Source organism: Amphiura filiformis, chromosome 10 (assembly GCF_039555335.1).
Source record: "Amphiura filiformis chromosome 10, Afil_fr2py, whole genome shotgun sequence".
NCBI classification, from domain to species: domain Eukaryota; kingdom Metazoa; phylum Echinodermata; class Ophiuroidea; order Amphilepidida; family Amphiuridae; genus Amphiura; species Amphiura filiformis.
Window position 1 is genome coordinate 10,211,508 of NC_092637.1, and position 21,263 is coordinate 10,232,770.

The 21,263-nt window shown below is 37.0% G+C and overlaps 1 protein-coding gene across 1 annotated transcript in view; it reads right to left on the reverse strand.

Moving 5' to 3' along the window:
* The window catches only part of LOC140162481 (polypeptide N-acetylgalactosaminyltransferase 1-like), a 41,781-nt gene extending 23,187 nt beyond the window's left edge, over positions 1-18,594 (reverse strand). Inside the window, exons 1-5 of the mRNA XM_072185719.1 lie at positions 18,376-18,594; positions 9,596-9,773; positions 8,513-8,676; positions 4,507-4,717; positions 3,507-3,677 (exon numbers count right to left, since the gene is read on the reverse strand). Coding sequence (XP_072041820.1) covers positions 3,507-3,677; positions 4,507-4,717; positions 8,513-8,676; positions 9,596-9,773; positions 18,376-18,475 — 824 coding nt within the window. The 5' untranslated portion in view covers positions 18,476-18,594. The remainder of the gene's footprint in view (positions 1-3,506; positions 3,678-4,506; positions 4,718-8,512; positions 8,677-9,595; positions 9,774-18,375) is intronic.
* Positions 18,595-21,263: the final 2,669 nt, after the last annotated feature.

Below are 21,263 nucleotides of genomic sequence, written 5' to 3' on the forward strand. Positions count from 1 at the left end.
ATTTGAGCTTAAAGAGCTACAATTGTCAGAGTTTGAGGCTCAAAGAACTGGATTAGATTCATAAGGAACTGCCGGAGAGCCTGAAAAAGGGACCCTTGACCGCCGCACATACCCGTACCACCTTAACATGTGAGTGCCCCCCGGGGTCTCACGCATTGGGTCACTTTCTCACGGTCTCACGCCAAGGTAGTATAATCTCACGCCTAGGTAATAAATCTCACGCAAAAAGCTGGAAAATGAGTCAAATCTCACGCATCGTCCTGAATAATTTGTTGCTCCTACCCCCATTTGGGTAGGCCTAAGCTACCCATGCTTGATTCCGGGAGGTTTTTTAGCAGGCCCGACCATTTTTTAAATAAAAACACCTCAGGCGGGTCTCTTCAAAACATTTGTACCATGGGGATCAAAGTCATCCAAATTTGGCCTAATTTGACGCTTTTTAAGGGCACTTTTGCCAAAATGCGCCCAAAAGTTGGTCTTCGCTGTAAACCCACCCATCATAGTCGTTGAAAAGGTAGGCCTACCCCAAAACTGTGGCACATCCACGAACCCGAGGGAGAGACCTCCGCGTGTAAAAACACACCTCTAGCGGGACCAGATTTATAATTTAAAATAGGCCTACATTTTGGAAGCCAGTCATCACGACAAAATGGGCCATGGCAGTGTTAATGGTATTAACACTTTGATTTTAGGCTTAAATAACGAGTGTAGGCCTATAAATTACAAATTTGCACACACCCGGGGGAACCTTCTCAAGCTGGTTTGGGTAAGGATGTGAGGCTGTGAAAAAAAAAACTACGGTACGATTTTAAACCAAATTTGAAGAAAACAGACCCAAAATTGTATCAACTTTTGGACTGAAAGTCTTTTCGCAAATTTTTACTTTTTCGAGAAAATTATTGAAAATACCCTTCTTGAACCTAATTTTCATGACACTGAGGGTCAATAAAATCATGGCTAAAAATACAACAGAGTCTAAACTAAATGGCTGAAAATGCACCCCAAATCTGCCGCACATCCCCACGACACATTTCACCTTATAGATTTTGAAAATTGTCGCAATAAAATAGGCCCGAACTTATCCCAAATTATCCCCCGAAAAAATATTTTTTTGCAGGTGAGGTTGGAGTCTTATTATTTTTATTCTCAGAGAGGATATGGGTTGATATTTTTAGCAGAGTACAATTTGTCTTGTTTTTTGACGTTGAAGTTCCAGATTCTTTTTTTTATATGTTATTATTCATTTATACCCCGGGATTTATACCCTGTACGTGGGGAAAAGTAGGCCTACACACGGCAGCTACAGATAAACCACGAAAAACTCCAGAGAAGTGCATGAAAATGCACCGAAAATGAGCCAACCGAAACACCCGAACAGGAAGATAAAATAAAAAACAAAACCAAAAACCCAGGAAATTTCCCGAAATAAGTTCCAAATTCTTTGTCCCCACTAAAATATATGAACACTCCCTTATGAAGTCTGCCCTCTTCCGGCTATTCTGGTAGTAGGCGTTGACAATTACCTTCATATTTTTGAAGCATGTTTGAACCCGATTTGTTCTCTATTCACATTTTTAACGTTGCAAGTAACATTTCAAGACCTCTATTTGTGACAGGTATTTATTATCTTGCTAGAGATGTGCCTAAAGTTGAAATTCAATATTTCGGATCGCAAAGATCGAGAGATATAAAGTTGTTGAATATCAGTTTAACACCATGGATCATATGGGCGTCTTATATGAACGATTACGATAACTAGGCAAAAATGGCTGGGATACAGGTTGCGTAAATACTACATGAATATTCATGAACTATACAGATTCCATTCTTCTCTAATAATAAAGATGTCAATCACTCTCCTAGACGACAGTTGCTTGGCGCTTGTAAACAAATCGAATAATAGTGCTTGATAACAGCTAAAAAAATAGGCTAAAAACACATTTTCACACAATTTTTCCGGATTTTTTATTTCACATGATAAGTAGACATATTTTCTTACGTATAAGGTAATAATATATTTTTTCTGGAGGTAAAGCCCTTCAACACTTTGTTTAACCTTAAGGGGGTCTAATGTCTGAGAAAGTAAACCGTATAATCTTGTGTCACCCTCGGAGACCTTTTGAGAAGGTTGAATATTTGAATATGTGGAGCATCGATGTTGAAATCTCCAACAAGAACAACAGCTAAATATGAATTAACATGTTGGAGAATTCTTTCAATGCAGTCATCTAAATCAGTAAAAAAAGATAATTTTGGGTTTTAGGACAATACAAAGAGCCATATAGTATGGAACCTTTATGAGTCGTCATTTTTATCCATAACAGTTCTAAATTATCATGTTCAAACTGTGTAATTCTAACTGGGCTGAGACTGTCTTTAGCTGCAATCATTACACCACCGCCGTTCCTTGAGCGATCCTGACGGAAAAGCACATATGGGGCAGCGATGACTTCAGAGTCGCAGATGGAATCAGCAAGAAATGTTTCATTTATAGCCACAATATCCGGGTTCTCTGTGTCCAACGTAGTGTGAAAATCAGGAATCTTATTCATAATGCTGCGAGCATTAAAAAATAAAGATGTGATCACATTTGTCCGGTAATTAAAGTCTGTAGATGATGAGAGGGCTGGTGAGTTTAAAGTGAAGTTAGACGAATCCCCACCACGATCACTATTGTTGAAATATGAATCAGTAGGCTGGTTATCGAGGGGACCAGGGCCGGGATTCAGCCCCACATCATTAGATAAAAACAAAACACGAGATGGATGAAACGTAGCTGTCCCATTGTTATAATAGGTGACTGGGCATGATAAGAACCTCCGCCCGTAATGAGAACTTAGTTTTGTTTTGCCTGCAGCATGTAAGCTTACACAAGTTCCCATGGTGGAATGTAAGGAACTAGCATATAAAACTATACATAGCAGTAAAATAGTTGTGGATGGAGCCATAGTTAATTTATTGCACATGAAGCAGTCAATGATAAAGTTAATGTAAGCTTAAACCAAGACTTGTGTGACAGTGGTGCCAAAGGTGCCAAATTCTGCAACCTTGTTTGTGTACAAACCTGGACTCAAAAGTTGTCATCAAAGTCAGGCAAATGTAGCAAGAAAACTGGTTCTCTAGCAACTGGTTCTTGTTACATGCAAATACAAACTAATTATATCATGAAAAAACCCACCAAGAGGACTACGATACTTTAATATTCAGAGCCAATCTACATTCTGTTATTTACAAAAGCCGACGAAAAAACGCCCCAAAATTTAAAACAAACACGAACCTCCCAAAATAAATATATATTAGCACTCGGCGGCCCAGTCACTACCTGTCGCTATGATTTGGGGTAACTCGTTGCTTCCCTTCTCCAAATACCTGTACTTCAAGGTCGCTCATACCCCACGCCTTAAGGATTTCGTTTACGGGAAAATAAGAGTGTTGGCAAGGATGTCTACCTAATCTCAACACTTTGTAATAACTTTGTTAAATCTAACAACATTTTGTTACTTTACCTTACTGGTATTGTTCCGTTTTTATTTAATGATGTAATATCACGTGGTTGCATTAATTGCCACATATAATCCAATCTCCACTGTATGCCACCAACAAAACGAAGATCACCGTATAGATATTCGAAAGTATCAGCATGGATAGTATCCACAGTTGGCGTAACAATACGAGTTCTAAAGTAAATGGTAATGAATAAAATAAATAAATAAATAAATAAATAAATAAATAAATAAATAAATAAATAAATAAATAAATAAATAAATAAATAAATAAATAAATAAATAAATAAATAAATAAATAAATAAATAAATAAATATCACATTCATTTTGGATAGGGAGGCCGCTGGTTCGAGAGAGGTGTTAAGGAAGCCATCCACATCAGAGCCAAGTAACCATCTCTGAACAAGGACGGAGGGTGCGACTAGCTACCAAAGGTCTATGGTCCGATTATTACCATGATTACGTCACACTTCGAGTGTGCTCGATCGGGTCATTCCGCTGAAGAAGGTTGTAGTAGCAACAGCTGAAAATTACGGCGGGAAATATTTTTTGATATTGAGAACAAAAGTTAAAATCTTCCTATATATTTAATAAATAAATTCAATAATTAAGTAATTAATTATTCAATTAATTACTTCTTGAATTAATTGATTACTAATTTAATTAATTAATTAATTAATTAATTAATTAATTATTGATTTCTTAGCTAAAATACTGTTGCTCGTAGCTTGTTAAGGTATGCAAGGGTAAGATGAAATAAGAATATGGAAGTGGAAGATTACGAGCATTTTCCAGACTCAACAATGCTACCCTATTATATAAACAAACATTATTTCTTGGTATTTAAATTAAAATAAGATTCTCGATTGAGTGGGTGAAGGGAAGGAGAGAATTTCTCAGACTCACTAAGCAATCCTACACTAATATAATCTACATCATTTATAGGTACATTCTTTCCATTTCTAGGTGATTAAATTAAAGGAAAATTCTCGATATTTTTACCTGTCTTGTACTACCCTATACACCAATGGTTCCAACCAGCCTTCAGTCACTTCACAGTGAGAGTCAAGTATCACTACAATTTCACCTGTCGCTTTCGCCACTCCAAGATTCCTTGATTTCACTGAACCAATTCGCGTTTCCATTTGAAATAGTTTGATATCGAAGTCCAGTTTCTTAGCATAGTCATCCAGCCTTGATGGTAGAAGAACGGCTTTAATAAATAAAACCATAACATGATAAATAAGATTCCATGTACATCAAGAAAGACCGGGTATTTGATTGCCGATCTCCAATTCAGGATAACCCTGTCGCAGTTAAAGCAATATTATAACATTATCATACAAAATAGATTAGCATTTCTTTGCCATAAAATGTTAGTTCTTACTGTCAGATATATCCCCGTTTATTTTTGAGCCGAACAACTATGGCAAAGCAAAGACAATTGGAATTTACTATCAGCGCGTATGTCGCCAATTACGTACCACTCCTTCGGTCATGTTATGGTACGACCCTTTGTTGTGTAGATCACCGTCTCGCACGCAGTATACGTACTGTGTGTTATGAACATCGTGTATGCGTTCGACTGATAATTCCATCGTAATAATAAGACGCCGGTTCCGGCGCTTTATTCAAAATCTCGGATTTTGACAAAACTACAGCACCTAGAGTCTTAATTTTTGCAGGGTATATTGGTTTAATAAAGTACAATATAATCAATGTAAAAAATGAATTTTTAAAAATCAGTGAGGGCGTCCTCAATAGCAAATGTTATAATATGGCTTTAACCTGATCGTGGTATCATAAATCAATGTGAATGAGACTAGTGAACTTGTTGTCTTGTTTGCTGCTGAGTTCTATTTGAACTGGCCTTCAGTTTTTGACTCGAATTTGTTTTTCAACTACAACATGCAGTTTTGCTGTTTGATTATATATTTTTATGCCTGTCCCTGTAGAAGAGCAGTTTTATCTGCTGGAAATGTCGCTTGTTTTTTTGTCAGTTTGTGTATGTGTACATTTATTTTCATCACTTCCATGTACTTTTGTATTGTTTTCCTGACATTTCTGCGGGCTCTGGAATTGACAGTTTTTGGCCATCAAACTTTTTCTGTTTTATGCCTAAATTTAAAAAACAAAATTTGGCTTATCGTGTCTGCTTTTGTGCACAGTAACTTTCATTACTTCTTCTAGTGCACTTTTGTATTCCCATTGATTCCTGTTGTTTTTGCAGGTTTAACACTTCTGTGGGACTTCTATGCCCCACATCAAGTTCATGTACCTTGCTTTGTCTTTCAGTTGTTCGTATATTCAAGGTATTCTCTTGTATCATTTACTGATCCTGTTTTATATGTGTTTTGTATCCTCGTCCGTTGGACTCACCATTAGCCACTTTTTCTTACAATGTGTAATGTGGTATTCTCATCGAAGGCTCTTGTAATCGATAAATTCTTCCTTGACAACATTTTGTCATTGGCCTTGACATCAATTGCGCAGTCATCAGCTAACGTATGTGCAGTCAAACGTTTCACAAAATTGATAAAACCGGTACTTTTGAAACGCCGCTTATTTGATTAAAACCTTATGCAAAACAAAAGTTGTAGTTGTCACAAACAAAGCTTATAATTTTAAGTACCTACTTTTCAGTGTTCATTTTAGCAACGAATTTATGTATAGACCTCATGGAAATTTGTTAGCTACATTTTGATACCCGTCGTGGCACCAGAACCCCTAAGATTGAGAGCGGTATATGAAAAATGGTACCGATTCAAAATCTGTTTCTCGTTCACTCTCCCCATAACCCCACCCACACACTATTTCCCAGTTGCCAAATCCGCGATTTGGTAGCCCAATTGGGCGACTTTTGAAGATTTTCCCCGCGACTTTTGACAATTTCCTGTCCCATAGAAACCAACGGTTAAGAAAAAATTTGGGCGACTTTTCAACATTGGCTCCCGCGACTTCCGATAGTTTCCTGTCCCATAGAAACCAATGGTTTTAAAGAAAAAAAAAATTGGGCGACTTTTCGATTATTTGACCCGCGATTCGGGCTGAAATCTTTTGGCAACCCACTCTTTTTCCTCTCTCTTCTCATTTCTTTCGAGCAATAAAGAATAAAAGTCAGCTAGGCTAAATTGGAAGTCATATAGCTTCAATCGATCCTATTGCATGCGATATGCATATAAATAGATGTGGATATATCACTCCCGTGTCTATTCTTTTGTAATCTCAGTGGAAATATTTCGATGGTCTATAGTTCACAGGAAAATAATCCAAGGATTATTTGGTCTTCTAAATCACGCTTTCAAATGTAGATTGACATGTTCTGCTCGTAAAATATTGCACTACGAAATTTAAAACCTTCTTTTGTATACTTTAATCAAGGTATCTTCAAACCTGATATTCTGCGGTTTTAAAATTATGTAAGAAACTGAAATGAAAACCGAAACTGCTTTCTGCAAGTTTTAAGTTTCTAACAAAGGGTACATACAAAGATATCGGTACTGACGTCAGGATACTAAATCAAAACCAATCCTGCAATTCATAACTTGAAACGACCGACTGTCTCATCACTCATGTGATCATTATAACCTATGTTTTGCATAACTATTCATTTGAATGACCGCAGTTTCAACAGTACCGACACTATTGTAACAAATGTGGTGTCAAAGTACGCGAAACTAACTTAGGCATCTACTAGTATTTCAGACTAGTAATTTTATATTTAATTATAGAATAATGCTCATTTGTGGAAACGTTTACTTTCGATCAGCTTCATAAATGTATAAAGGGTCATGATACTTTAGAATAATATGGGGGAATTTCTTCAAGTGTGTTTTTCTTTTCGTCAATTATCAGTCCGGTCCGACTGACTGCTCAGGAAACACTACCGGGCCAGGCAACATGGTATCACACAATGCTCTATTTCAAATCTACATTTCTACATCCTTTAATAGACCGGTATTTCTTGCTTTAGAGTTAAGACGTATGTAAAATATGTAAAATTATCAAGGATATAAAATCAGTAGTATTTTTTCATCAATTTTAGTTAGCATAAAGGTAATTTGCATTTTTAAACCAATTTTTTTTTAAATCGTTAAAAATTATTTTGTTATTTTAATTATTTTCCTCCGAGTGATTTTTTTTCACCCGGTGAAAAATTGTCAACATACATGTAGCTCGTGCGTGTAAAAGTAAAATGTCCACCTATCTTTTGTAAAAAACACCATGAACAGTTTATGGCTTAGTCTACCAAATTCGGAAGAGTTACCAGAGCCTGTGTTGCCTAACCAGACAACATGATGCCTGGCCCGGCAGTGTTTCCTGTGCAGACAGTCGGACCGGACTGATTATGGTTATTCATAATTCATCCAAAAAGGTTTGTATCAGTATGTGGTATACCGTATTACCGTTGTAGTTAAATTTCCATCATTTCATTTAAGGGGGTACTACACCCCTGGCCAATTTTGTGCCTATTTTTGCATTTTTCTCAAAAATTATAGCGCATTGGTGACAGGTAAGATATGTATATTATACGGGCAAGGACTACAACTACTGCACTGAAAATTCAGCAACTCAAGGCAAGTAGTTATTGATTTATTGATCAAATATTGGTTTTCCTCATTTTTGACTGTAACTCCACATCTGTTGCCTGTGCTGAAATAAAATTTCCAGTGCAGTAGTTGTTGCTTTTGTGCCTAGTCCTTGCCCCTATAATATACATATCTTACTTGTCACCAATGCGCTATAATTTTTGAGAAAAACGCAAAAATAGGCACAAAATTGTGCAGGGGTGTAGTACCCCCTTAAGGCATTCAAGTCATTTGTAATACGAATAAGCGAGCTAGAGGCAAAATGTAGAGGTAGGTGCCGAGGGATCGGAGGACATGGATCTAGAGCAAATGAATACCCCATATGCTTTACACACATAATTTACAAAAGGCAGTTTCCGCGAACGTAATCCAGCTATTAGATCTTAGATCAAATGAAGCATTTTGTGTTTGGAACTCACCTTCATCACTGGCATCGTTGACAAGGACAATTTCCTGCATGTACGGTGGTGATCGGTTGATGACACTATGAACTGTCCTCCAAAGAATACTCCAAGGTTCGTTATGGAATATTATTACAGCCGATGTCTTAGGCAGGATCTTGGGGTACTTCAATGATGCACATCTGTGGAACACAATATAGGCTTCCACTCAGTACACAGTGGCGTACCGTGGCCGCTCCTGCCCCGGAGGGCTGAATAAAATTCAATTTAGCCGCCCCTTCCTCAACACTCCGAAAAGGTTGACCAATTTTTTTTCGGTGGTTTGAAAAAGTGAAGAGCAAAAAAAAAAAAAAAATATATAAAAAATGAATTATAGGCGCTAGCGCACATTTTATAGGCGCTAGCAACACATTTTGATGTATAGTACCATTTTTTTCACTATTTTTAAATACTTTTTCAAATATTTTTTGCCCTTTTTTCGTTACTAATTCTTTTTGCCGCCCCTTATTATTCCGCCGCCCCTTCGTTTTGGCCGTCCCCTGTATTTACCTCGGGAGCTCACGCCCCAAAGCGCCCCCCCTCCAAAAACAAAATACGCGGATTGGATTTTTAATGCTCTAACGAAAGTCCGCACTTATTTAACCCGTCACACCAACACCTGATCATGTTATGACAATTTGATTGAGAAGGTTGTGTGCAGAAGGTTGTTGGCTACCTGCGGCAACTTCAGAACCAATTGTCCGATTTGATTCAAATAAAAAGCAAATAAAAGCCAAAATTCTATACTTTGTTAGAAAAAATAAAATTTAAAAAATCACCTTATTTTACATTTTGAGTGTTGCCCTTCCCTTAACATATCTTCGTTTTACATGCGAAGTTTATACGAGTAATTTGTTTGTGTTTTTTAAGATGCAAAACAGAAAACTGGTATTTAGACCCTCTCCATACAATGCAGTCCATTAAAGTACCATGCTTTTGTGCCTAGACACGGGAACAAAAAGGTAATGGCACATACGTTTAAATTGTACACAATAAGGGATATAATCATTATAAAGACAAAGAAACAAACAAGCAGGCAAAAAAGCAGAAATATAAAATTACTCTTGTGGGCGAATGTCAGCTAACGTTCTATTCAAAGACATCATGTTACTGGCTAGCAGATTATACCCACTCGATTTAAGTAGTTTCTGGTACTCGTCGTGGTGGGTTGCCATATCAATAATGACTGGTCTTCCCATATCACCGAGGCCTGGCACGTTATGATATGGGAGCTGCGAAGCTGAAAAAAAACCCGCAAAATATCTCAGAAAATATTTTCATGATTATAATATACATTTTTATAATATAGTTTAAGAATAAGTTTAATGATCTTGTACCAGTTGTAATTTTGCACCCTCGATATAGCAGATGTTCGTGGTAATTAACGTTAAACTGTAATTAAATATTAAAGCAATAATGTGTGATTTGCATAAAGAATAGATTCTTATTTAAATGTTTGTTTTCATTGATCACATTATCCCCTTTTAATTTCGAGCCAAACAATTGAGGTATAACGATAGCGATTCCTTCCAACGCCTACAATTCGTGTACTACGCTCGCCGATCGTATTACATGTAACTGCACGGAGCATCGCGCTCGACGTGTGTACATACAAGCTGACATCCACGGTACATGTTAGCAAGTACTTGATCGTTGAACTCTGAATAAAAAGTTAAATTTTACTGTTATTAAAGCACTTCAGGCTTAGGGGCTGTGCAATAATTATCAGCCCCCTGGGGGTAAATTTCGAACGGCTCGCCAAAATCGCTTGCCCCCCCTCTTGGCCCGCCAAAATCGCTTGCCCCCCCTCTCGGCCCGCCAAAATTCTTTGCCCCCCCTGAACATGCCAAATTTTGGGATCCCAAATTCCAAACTTTAAATGGTCTAGATGTATGTTGCGAGCGCAGCGAGCAGGAAAATTTGCATATTTAAGCGTTTCCGTACCGTTTTCCTAAGCCTTTTTAAAGCATTTTATTAAAAAGGCGCCCCGTGAATGCGTGCCAAAAATCGCTTGCCCCCCTCTCGGCTTGCCAAAATTGCTTGCCCCCCTTTCGTCTCGCCAAAATGTCTTGCCCCCCCCAATTTTACCCTCCCCAGGGCTCATAATTATTGCACAGCCCTTAGTCTTTACGTGATATTTTAGTATACCACTGGGCATCATAATTATGCAAAAAGTAGAAAACCGAGTAAAATTGAGGGCGTCGCTGTGAAGCAAATCACACATTATGGCTTTAAGTTTCATCAGCTTCAACACACTATGCTGACACTATACCCACGTCTTCCCTCACCTGCCCACCGCCTCACAACACCCCTATAATATCCACATTTACAATAAGTTATGTTTACACTTAATTTCAATAATGTTTGGGTATATTTATTTGTCATCGCATTCTGTGTAACAAACGATATAACGTTTATATGGTGCTGTACTTTAGACATTAAAGATCATTTCAAACAACTGTTTTCAAATGATCAATTAAATATTTTGATATTATCTATTTTATGGATAAATCTATTAACTAAAGTAATATCAGTGTTGTTGAGTTTGTATTGTCGACTAAGCTTGTATTATAATGTACCGTGTAGAGAAACGGCATTCAGAACAGCTGTGTATAAATAGTTTTGCAATGATGTGATTGTGTAAATCTGAATCGTGGCAACATGAGCGTGTTTATATCATAGTGGGGGGGAGCTGTGGGCCTGTAAACATTTTGTCACACACTTCAATATAAGACGGACTCTGACTTCAACATCAATCCATGCATGCTTTGTAATTGTGAGTCTCAAGTCGTATAAAGTGTCAGTGGACCAGTCATAGTGCACTTATGCTGCGCAGCAAACGTGATTCGACCTTTGCAGTACTTAAACCTGGTGAACATGAAATTACTCCAGCCAAATCAATCGATAAAGTCTAGTCTATCCTCCACATTGAATAGTGGACTTCACTTATGCCCAAATATTATGCCCAAATCAATCACCCACTTGAAATCCCCTGGCTAGTGGTTCGCTGCACTGTTCAAAGTTATGGACAGATATGGGCGCTGTTTTTGCTGTTATCTGTCATTTACATAGGTCAAGGAAGTACGAATTTTTGCAGATTTTTAAAATGTATTTGTTAAATTTAGGAAGACACTAATGTAAAAAGATCTGGACTGATGGTTATCATTGCCGTTGCAATATTTAATACAACAAATTAGTTAATAATAAATTATGCTATCAAAAATAAATATATAATGCGATATCAATCACCCGATCACGTAACCAGAGAAATTTTATTCAACCATTAATTTTACTCAAAATACTATAATACATGATCAAGATGATACGATTGTAAGCTTGCTAACACCACTTAAGATATCCTAAGCATGCTAAGTGCTGGTGCAATCAGCGATGGTGGCCGCCAGTCTTCGCGGTGACAAGTACTGTGAGTTTAGAGTCATGCATTGTTGATCGCCGATACATTTTCAGTCAGTGACTGTTAAGTTCTAACGGCGAAGCTTCGTGGTCACCGCAAAAGTGGGCTGCGATAATGTGCAGAAGACTCGCCTTAGTACACAGCAGACAATAGGCTTACATGTTGACAAACTTAATTCGACCCTTTGACTTAAAACTAGTGCCACATTTGTAATTTAAATTCATTTTCATCCAATATTTCACCTCCGGGGTTTCACTACGCACTATAAGAATTTGCAACAACAGTATAAAACAGACTTTTTAATTTTGAGATATTAACCTTTGAAATTTGGTAAAGTTGTTTTTGGACCAGCATGTATGTTTTTGTATTAATGATATACAAAACCAAAGGTTCTTCTTAAAGGAGTATACAGTGAGATTTCAAGTTCATCTAAAACATTTATCATACAATACAATACTATACAATACAAAGAGCATTTGCGCCATTTCCATAAGGCTCAGATGCGCTTACAAAATACCTTAATACTACAACTTAAAACTACATTTTGAAGGTGCATCTTAAAAATAATACAAATTACAATATCAATAAGAACATGTTATGGGAACAAATACGTTTTAAGCGCTTTTTTGAATGCATTTGTTGATGAAGATTGTCTAATATAGACAGGTAACTTATTCCACTCTTTTGATGCAAAAACTGTAAAAGTTCTATCACCAGCTAAGACTCCAGTCATGGGATAGTCAAGACGAAGATAATCATCGCAAGATCGGAGTTGTCTCTTTGGAACATACAATGATAAGCAATAACATATGTTGGTCCTTGGTTGTGAAGACATTTATATACAAACAAAATTAATTTGAAAATGATCCTTTGGCGTATTGGCAGCCAATGAAGTGATTTCAAAAGTGGACCTGCAGAGTGTTTTCGGTCGACTTCAAATACAAGACGTGCTGCCCAGTTTTGAAGACGTTGTAGACGAATAATATGAGTAGATGGTGATGATGAGAGAAGACCATTACAATAGTCAAGACGAGAAAGTATCAATGAACGTGTGGCATGATGACATGTAGGTTGGTCTATATATTTCCTAATTCTAGCGATGTTTCGAAGATGAAAAATAACAGATTTGCTAACATTTGTAATATGAGAAGACATAGTCATGTGAGTATCGAAAATAGCACCCAGATTCCTAATGGTCTTTGCAGATTCGATGCGTTCATTTCCAATAGATAAAGTTATATTAGGTGGCAAATATTTGTTATAATAATATGGTGATGCAGCTATAAAGAATTCTGTTTTACTATCATATAACGACAGTTTGTTTGCAGTCATCCAGTTCTTTATATTGTGATGTGCCCTGAGTAATTTGATTTAATTTAATTATTTAACTTTGTTTACAAGCTGAAAGTATTTCATGAGATGGGAAACCCCTTGTACGTGCAAGACAATGGTGTGGAAAGTCATTTTGGTATTCCCCCAAATTAGTGTAAACAAAGTCAGATATATGTTTGGAACTTGGAAATCCCCAGTTCAGTATATTGCACCATAGTCAGAAAACCCCCCAGGAAGTGATGTAATGTGAAAGGTGAATGTGTATAATTAATATTGGGAAATCCCAAGATTGCAGCAATGTTGTGAAAATGTGATTGAAGTAATGGTTTATTAATAGATGATGGGTTTTTGCATGAGTACTGATATAAAAAGCTGGAGGCTTTTGTTGGGACTTTACAGAATGCCGTGGGAGATTGAGAAACTCCACATGTGTGTGATGGTCTTCGTGCTTCAAAAAAGAAGTACATTTTAACCAGTTTATATAGCCAATAATTGAGCTAATTTTAATACAGCAACGAAGAAGACAGCGAGCACACAAAAGTGCTCTTCCTCATCAAAGGATTAAAAGTTCTTCTGTCAAATTGCTGGAGTTTGCTGGGTTTGTGAAGGCCACGCATCTGTCAAAAAACAGCGGAGCTGTGTTAAAGAAACCTGTTCCCTGGGAAAAGATTGGTGAAAGAAACACCATTTTTGGAGAAAGCAGCGCAAGGAGATATATTTGTGGAGAAAGCAGCGCAAGGAGATATATTTGTGGAGATAGCAGCGCAAAGGAGATTGGAGGAAGCATCATCATTTTCGTATGAGGATTTTATACGCAAGGATTTATAAATGCAAGTGTAGGCCCCTACTATGTTTTCGCTGATTTTCGCAGGACAAGTGAATAAGGATATATTACATCAGTCGTCTAGAATCACCAACAAGAAGACCGCTGGTTAAGTACCGTTAGAGTAAAACTGATTGTGTGATTTTGGTGTATATTGTTGTTATATGTACCAAGCATACTTTGTTTTCAATCAAAGACTTAGATTATGTTAGCTTAATCAAACAGTGTATTTGTGTTGTGCATTCGTGTGAGTTCGGGTAAAAGGTGATTTTGGCCTTGAGTCAAGTACGACTCGTAACAATATCCAATACACAATTTTGAAGTCGAAATCATATGTGTTAGGCATGTGTAATTTGGTCCTTAGAACATGTTTAGGTAAGTAGTCATTATCAAAGCCCATTTTCTGGAAGCAGGAATGCGTCATATACAACTCGTTTTTCAAGAATATTTACGCTGGATACAAACTTCGCATTTATGTGCAATCCTTGAGGTAACATCTTAATGTAAATGGCATGTGCGCAACCCAACTTGAAAAAGCTTGATGCTCTATGGCTTTCGTTCACGTGCCAAAAGGTTTAGACATCAAATCTATCTCGGATCTGCACCGTGAAGCTCATTTAACAGCCCACATCTTTTCAAAAGTTAAAGTAGATCCCCTTGTCAACCACTGTCTTGACACTCGTCTCAATAGGAAACAATCCTGGACCAGGAAAAATCTATAACTCATGAAAGGATCAAGTTCAAAAAATGTTGCACTCGCATGTTAAAACCCTCCTTGTTCAAGGGCGATTTGTCGATCTTCTTGCTCTAGAAACAGCATTCTATACAATCATCTTCACGCGTGTCCTGAAATTTTTGGTCAATGCCCTTGGTGACACAATGAATAATAAAGATTGAAATAATTGTTTCGGTTTATTAACGACAACGGGTTAAGGCTTCTTTACATACCAATATATACTTGATCTGAAATAAGAGAAAAATAGGGCGCAATGGGGGCCTGTTTTTGGTACACTCTGTATTTATTGCACTTTCGAAAATGAGCTTTAGCAACGGTGAATTCAAAAGGGACAGTGAGCTCAATAATGACTAATTTTTTAATGAAAGGGAAGGAATGTTAGTTGGACAACATTTGGGGAGGATTGACATCATTAATAAAGCCCAACTTAATGGTTTTAATAATATAATTAAGAATGTTGTTGTGTCTCCATCGTTTAAGATTTTAGCAACCGACTACATTTTTACTGTTTTTAATGTAGTCGGTTGCTATCCTAGGTAAACAGCTAACCTAGCCACGCGCGTCCTACAAAACGGGCATATCCAACGCCGCTCACGTAACGCAGCAATACCATGCAGGTAACGCACCACTACGCTATCTCGCCTGTAAACGACGCAAAGCCTCGTAATGATATTACGGTACACGACCGTAGACACGCTATGAGAGGACGTAATAAATACGGGGAGAGACGTGTGTTTGTTAAAAAGTATAAACAACATGAAGCGGTACAATAAATAAAAAAGAAAAGAAAATGAGGACAAAAAAGCTACAGGTATGTGGGTTATAGTTGGTTACATTAAGAAAATGAAAACGTGAATAAAATAGGCTAAATAAGGAAACTAAATAAATGTAAAAATCATGTAAAAAGAAGCTCAAATAATGAGAACAGAATTAAATAAATAACATAAATATAAAAATGGGAGCAAAATGAAGTAAAAAAAGAAAGGAAAAAAAAAGAAGAAAAAAAAAGAAGCTAAAACGAAAATATAAGAAAGGGTAGATTTATAAACTAATGGGAACGGGGTTAAATAAATAAATAAATAACATGGAAACAGGAAATCACAAGCTAAGCAGAATTTTAAGTTGATTAATGAGAACAAAATAGGCCCATGTAGAATAAACTGAAAAGAAAGAAAAAAGCTAAAAAGGAAATGTAAGAAGGGACAGGTTTAGATACATAAACTCAATGAGTCTACCTGCCAATTCCTCCTGTTTTAGTGAACGCTCCAACAAATAAACTATACGGTGTGCAAAAAGTTCGTTCCGCCCTTATGTCCGGTTTGCTGTAAGCATATTATCACTATAGTTAGAGGGCCATCAGCTTTTGCCCTCAGGATTACCTGCTATGAATGTTCTTAAGGCATACACACTGTAGAAATTATCCAGCCATTTTAATTTTCTTCTAGTGCGGACAGACGTGTGTCTTCAGGAATTTAAAGAACCCCAAACCTCGGAGAATTTAAAGATGGCGTCCAAAAAAACCGACAATGGCTTGTTCAAGGAGAGAGAAATTGCAAGAGAATGGAAGAAGAAGGTCTTAACCCAATAGAGAAATGTTGTGGTCTAGTCTAAAAGAAAGGTTTTTGAAACTCCTTATTGCAAAATCATAACACCACTTACAGATAGAGTCCAGAGTGTATGGCAAAGCCTAGATAAGAACAAGGAACTTCTTGTGCCATTAGTTGACATTATTTCTGTGGCAAGCGTGGTTTGGAGGTATCATGGTGATTGACCACCAAGGATCCTATGACTTCAAATAAAATTGTTTAACATCTCTACTCATGTAGCAACATAACAAATAACAAGTAGCCTTGAAATGCATTGTGTGAGTTTCATTTTAAACATGTTATAAATGCTTTTGGGTAGGGGCGGAACGAACTTATTGCACACGGTATAAAATTAAATCAACCAAAAAAATGATTTCATCGCCTCATCACCACATCATCTTAGCAGAGTAGAACACCTTAGTCTTTTTATTGGAGATGTTGAAGTCCATCAGTCACAGTCCATTCGCAACCTTGGAGTCATTTTTGACCGTCACATGACCATGTCTGAGCATATAACCCAACTTTGTAAGTCAATAAACTGGCAAGTACGCAACATCTATAGATTTCGTCGTTTCATTTACTATGGTACTATGGTACATTCTTTCTAAACTGGACTATTGCAATGTTCTTCTAAATGGCATCTCCAAGAAAGATCTTAAAAGACTCCAGAAACTGCAAAACAAGTGTGCTCGGTTAGTGTGTCAGCAACCACGATCTGCTCACATTACTGCACTTCTTGATCAACTACACTGGCTCCCTGTCTCACAAAGAATTACATTCAAAACTCTTCTCTATGTTTTTAAATCACTTAACGGGCTCTGTCCTCAGTACATTGATGCGTGCCTAAAAAATAAGATGGCGGCCGGACTCTATGCGTACTCGCTCATCATCCTGTGTCACATTGGAAATTCCATCATCCAGAAAACAAGCTGGGGACAGAGCTTTTTCCATTGCTGCTGCTCAATCTTGGAATAGGCTTCCTGCCACAATCAGAAATGCTCAAAACATAAACAGTTTTAAAACAGCTCTCAAATCTCATCTTTATCCGCAGTAACTTTGGTTTTTGTTTTCCATAAACTCTTTGTACTTCTCATGATATATATATGTCACCATTGTTAAATTATTGCTTAATGTTTATATTTTTGATCTTTTGTGTTTGCTTACCAGCGCTTTGAAACTTATCTCGAAAAGGCGCTTTATAAATATTGTAGTATGTACATCATTTACTCATCTATCGGGTGTCCCGCTAGTTATTTTAATAACGGATGAACAGTGCCATGGGAATTATGTAAATAAACATACGCGGTGAAATTTTTTTGGAGGCGTTGGGTTTTTGCACTTCGCACAAACATTTCTTGTCGTGTCGTTCCTATCAGATTACCATATAAATGCATGTAGTATGGAGCGACAAAAGGTTGTATTCATTGCAATATAAAATTAAAAAATCAATATGGTGTATATAAAATTCAAATAAATATTCTGCCTTTTAAACCAGATCAATTTTAAAAATCGTTTATAATATGATATTCACAGTACAATTTATATGCATCATATTCCTTTATACATCGGATGCTATGGCGTTTTCAAAAGACATTTATTTGACAAACCTACTATCCGGGAAAGGTAATCAGGCGTCTATTTCGTTTGAGTTACATTAAAGTTCATTTATTTCAATCTAGGAACAGTTATACAAAGTTATAGAAACTCGATATGCGTGGGCGTCAATCCTGTAGGACCTGGGTAAAATGTTCCCAAACCTTCTGGCAAAATGACCCATTTTGTTGCTCTTTTCAGATACTTTTCTGACTGCTATTATACTTCATGGCTACTTATATGGGTATTTTGGCGGCAATTTGAGTTTCAATAAAGGGAGTTTTCAATGTTTTAGGTAAAGACAGAAATTAATTTTAGTATAGACATTTTTCTCATTGCTAATATACAATACCTTACCTGGAACATCGTCCTGGCTCTGTATTAAATCGCTAGAATTCATCGGCTGATTTGTCGAAAATGTTACCTTGATGTCATTTGCGAGTATCTTATTTTTCATACTCTTTGCCTCTTTTATCACCAAGTCCCTTGATTGCTTGTTTCCAATATAAGCCTGATAATTGATAAACAATTGCACAATGGAACAAGAACTGATAAAGAGTGTCAATAGCAACGCAATCCTTTTTTTGAGATGCATCCTGAATTATTTAGTCAGAGCAAGCTGTCATTCATGCGCGTTCAATGGATACATAATATATATGATAATACTATAGGCTGTGTATAATTATTGTTATTTTCTTTTTTTACAATCTCGTCAGTTTGAGCGAGAATTCACGAGAAGATACCATTGCAACACTACGATATGTTTCTAAATATATATCTTGTTTGGATTTTTGTTTTATTTCATAAATTCAGTGACATTTTAAGTGATATATTTAACATAACTCGTCAATGAATAATCTCGTAGGGAGATATCACTGATGGATAGAGAATGGTGCCAATTCCAATAATTTGGTTTTAATCAAGTTGAATTCTAGTCTTAAAACGAAGTGATATAATCAGTAGATAACAATAATTGGGAAATACAACCTTCAATAGATATGGGGAGGGTTGTGGTTAGGGGTTAGAAGTTAGCGTTAGGGTTAGTGAGTTAGTGTTATTAGGGTTAGTGGGTTAGGGTTAGGGTTAGTGGGTTCGAGTAAGGGTTAGAATTAGGATTAGGGTTGGGGTTACGGTTAGAGGTTGGGTTAGTGTTAGGTTAGGGGTTAGGATTAGAGTTAGGGGTTAGGGTGTTATGTTAGGGTTAGGGCAAGGTTAGGGTTAGATTTAGGGTTGAGTGTTAAGGGTTAAGGGTTAGGGTTAGGGGTGGATAATTAATGGGGTGGACCCATCAGTGGGGGTGAAACACATTAATGGGGTGGACCCATTAATGGAGACGGGCCCATTAATAGAGACGGACCAATTAATGGGAGTGGGCCATAAATGGCGTGGACCCAATAATGTGATTGAAACCCATTAATGGGTTGTACCCATTAATTGGGGTGAAAGCTATTAATGGGACTGGACCCATTACTGGGATGGACCAATTAATGAGGGTAGACCCATTAATGGGTATGAAACCAATGAATGGGGCCTCCATGATTATCTATATCATTAGGGCCCTATAAGTATGTTTGACGGGATATCGATAACAAAATAAAATTTCCGCTATCCACAGCCTGTCATCTCGTATATATAGACTGTTACCCTCAAGGTTGCTCTTGATTTCATGCCCTGCGGGGCCACTTGGAGTGTTTAGTCGTCGTATGGGAGTCACTGGCATCGGGCCATAAGGGTGACGGGTTGTGTCTAAAAAACCTTGAGTAACCTTAATGTAATGACCTTGTAAAAATACTAGGTTTAGTGGGTTCATATTCGGGCTTTTCGTTAAATTAGTAAAAATCAGCCAAATCTGCCTGTTTAGAAGCCGTTAAGTTCAAATGCCATGGTATTTTCAAATTTCCAATATGGCCAACAGCAGTCAATTTGGATTTTGCAAGCTAAATTTAAACGTCAAAATAAAACCTTGGAATGAATTTCTAGTCATAAATTTAATTGAAAATAACACCTAAATTTGTATTTGTAGGTAGAGTGGGTCTGTAACTGTGCTAATATGAAAATAATCAGTGGTTAATGGCGGCCATCTTGGATTTCATGACGAAGATAACCCCAAAATGATAAAGTAACGCCCGCCTGGAACGAATTCCTGATCATAAATATAGTAGGAAATGTCATGTCTGCAGGTTGATATATTCAAAAGTTATGTAATGTCAGTGAATTCAAATATGACCACCGGTAGCCATTTTTGATTTTGCCGTTTCCTGGAGTTTTCCTGGGAGGTAATAATAATAATAAGTTTAATATCAGCAAACAAACATCTCTATAATTATAATTCTATTACCTCCACGACCCATTATTCAAAATCGCGCACTGTGATTTGTTGAAACGCGTCACGTGAGAGCCCATTATTCTGCAATAATGGGTCGAGCGCCGTAACAAATAAAAACAATAATTGCTCTGACGAAGCATGTAAAGTCTGCACAAAAAGTAACGCAGCTGTTATAAATACGCCTATAGCTTCAGAACTAATAACTGTTTTAACGATATTTTAACATACGGAAGGGTGGTTTATTTACACGCATTTTGATACCACATCCCGAATTTAAAAGTTGCAGTTTACAGCGTTTAATTGTTATCACGCAGCATTGTGGCACGTAAAAACCTCCATTATCTTCGCGCTGATTTCAAATCAATCCAAATATTTGCAACTTTTAAATTCGTGTATTTTGCTTCAAAAACACTGCTGTGTTGTTAATATTGAACGAAATTGGTCGAATGGGGTATCAAAATGCGCGTAAATAAATCCCCCTTCTTTCTGCGTGGCAATAGGCCTATTGTGAAAACACTTATTAGTTCTGAAACTATAGACATATTTATAACAGCTACGTTATTTTTTGTGCATGAAATTGATGCTCCATTGATTGGGATGCTCCATATGCGGTACGACACGCACGTTAACGTGGCATTTGGACCTCTTGTGTGACCTAATGCTTGTGACCGAAATGTGGTAAATTCTGGAGGGCGCCAAACAGGCCCAACATGCCGCTTAAAGTTAATTGTTTTACAGTGTTTCCGAGTACTATTATTACAAAAAAAACCTAATATTTCGGTAGATCAAGGACCACTACATGCATATATTATGACCTTATTTTCAAAATGATACTTTTTCGTGGTGAAAATTAGTCACGTTGCATGAACCGTTGTGACGCCGTACAAAATGTTAATTTCAACGTTCACCGTGCATATAG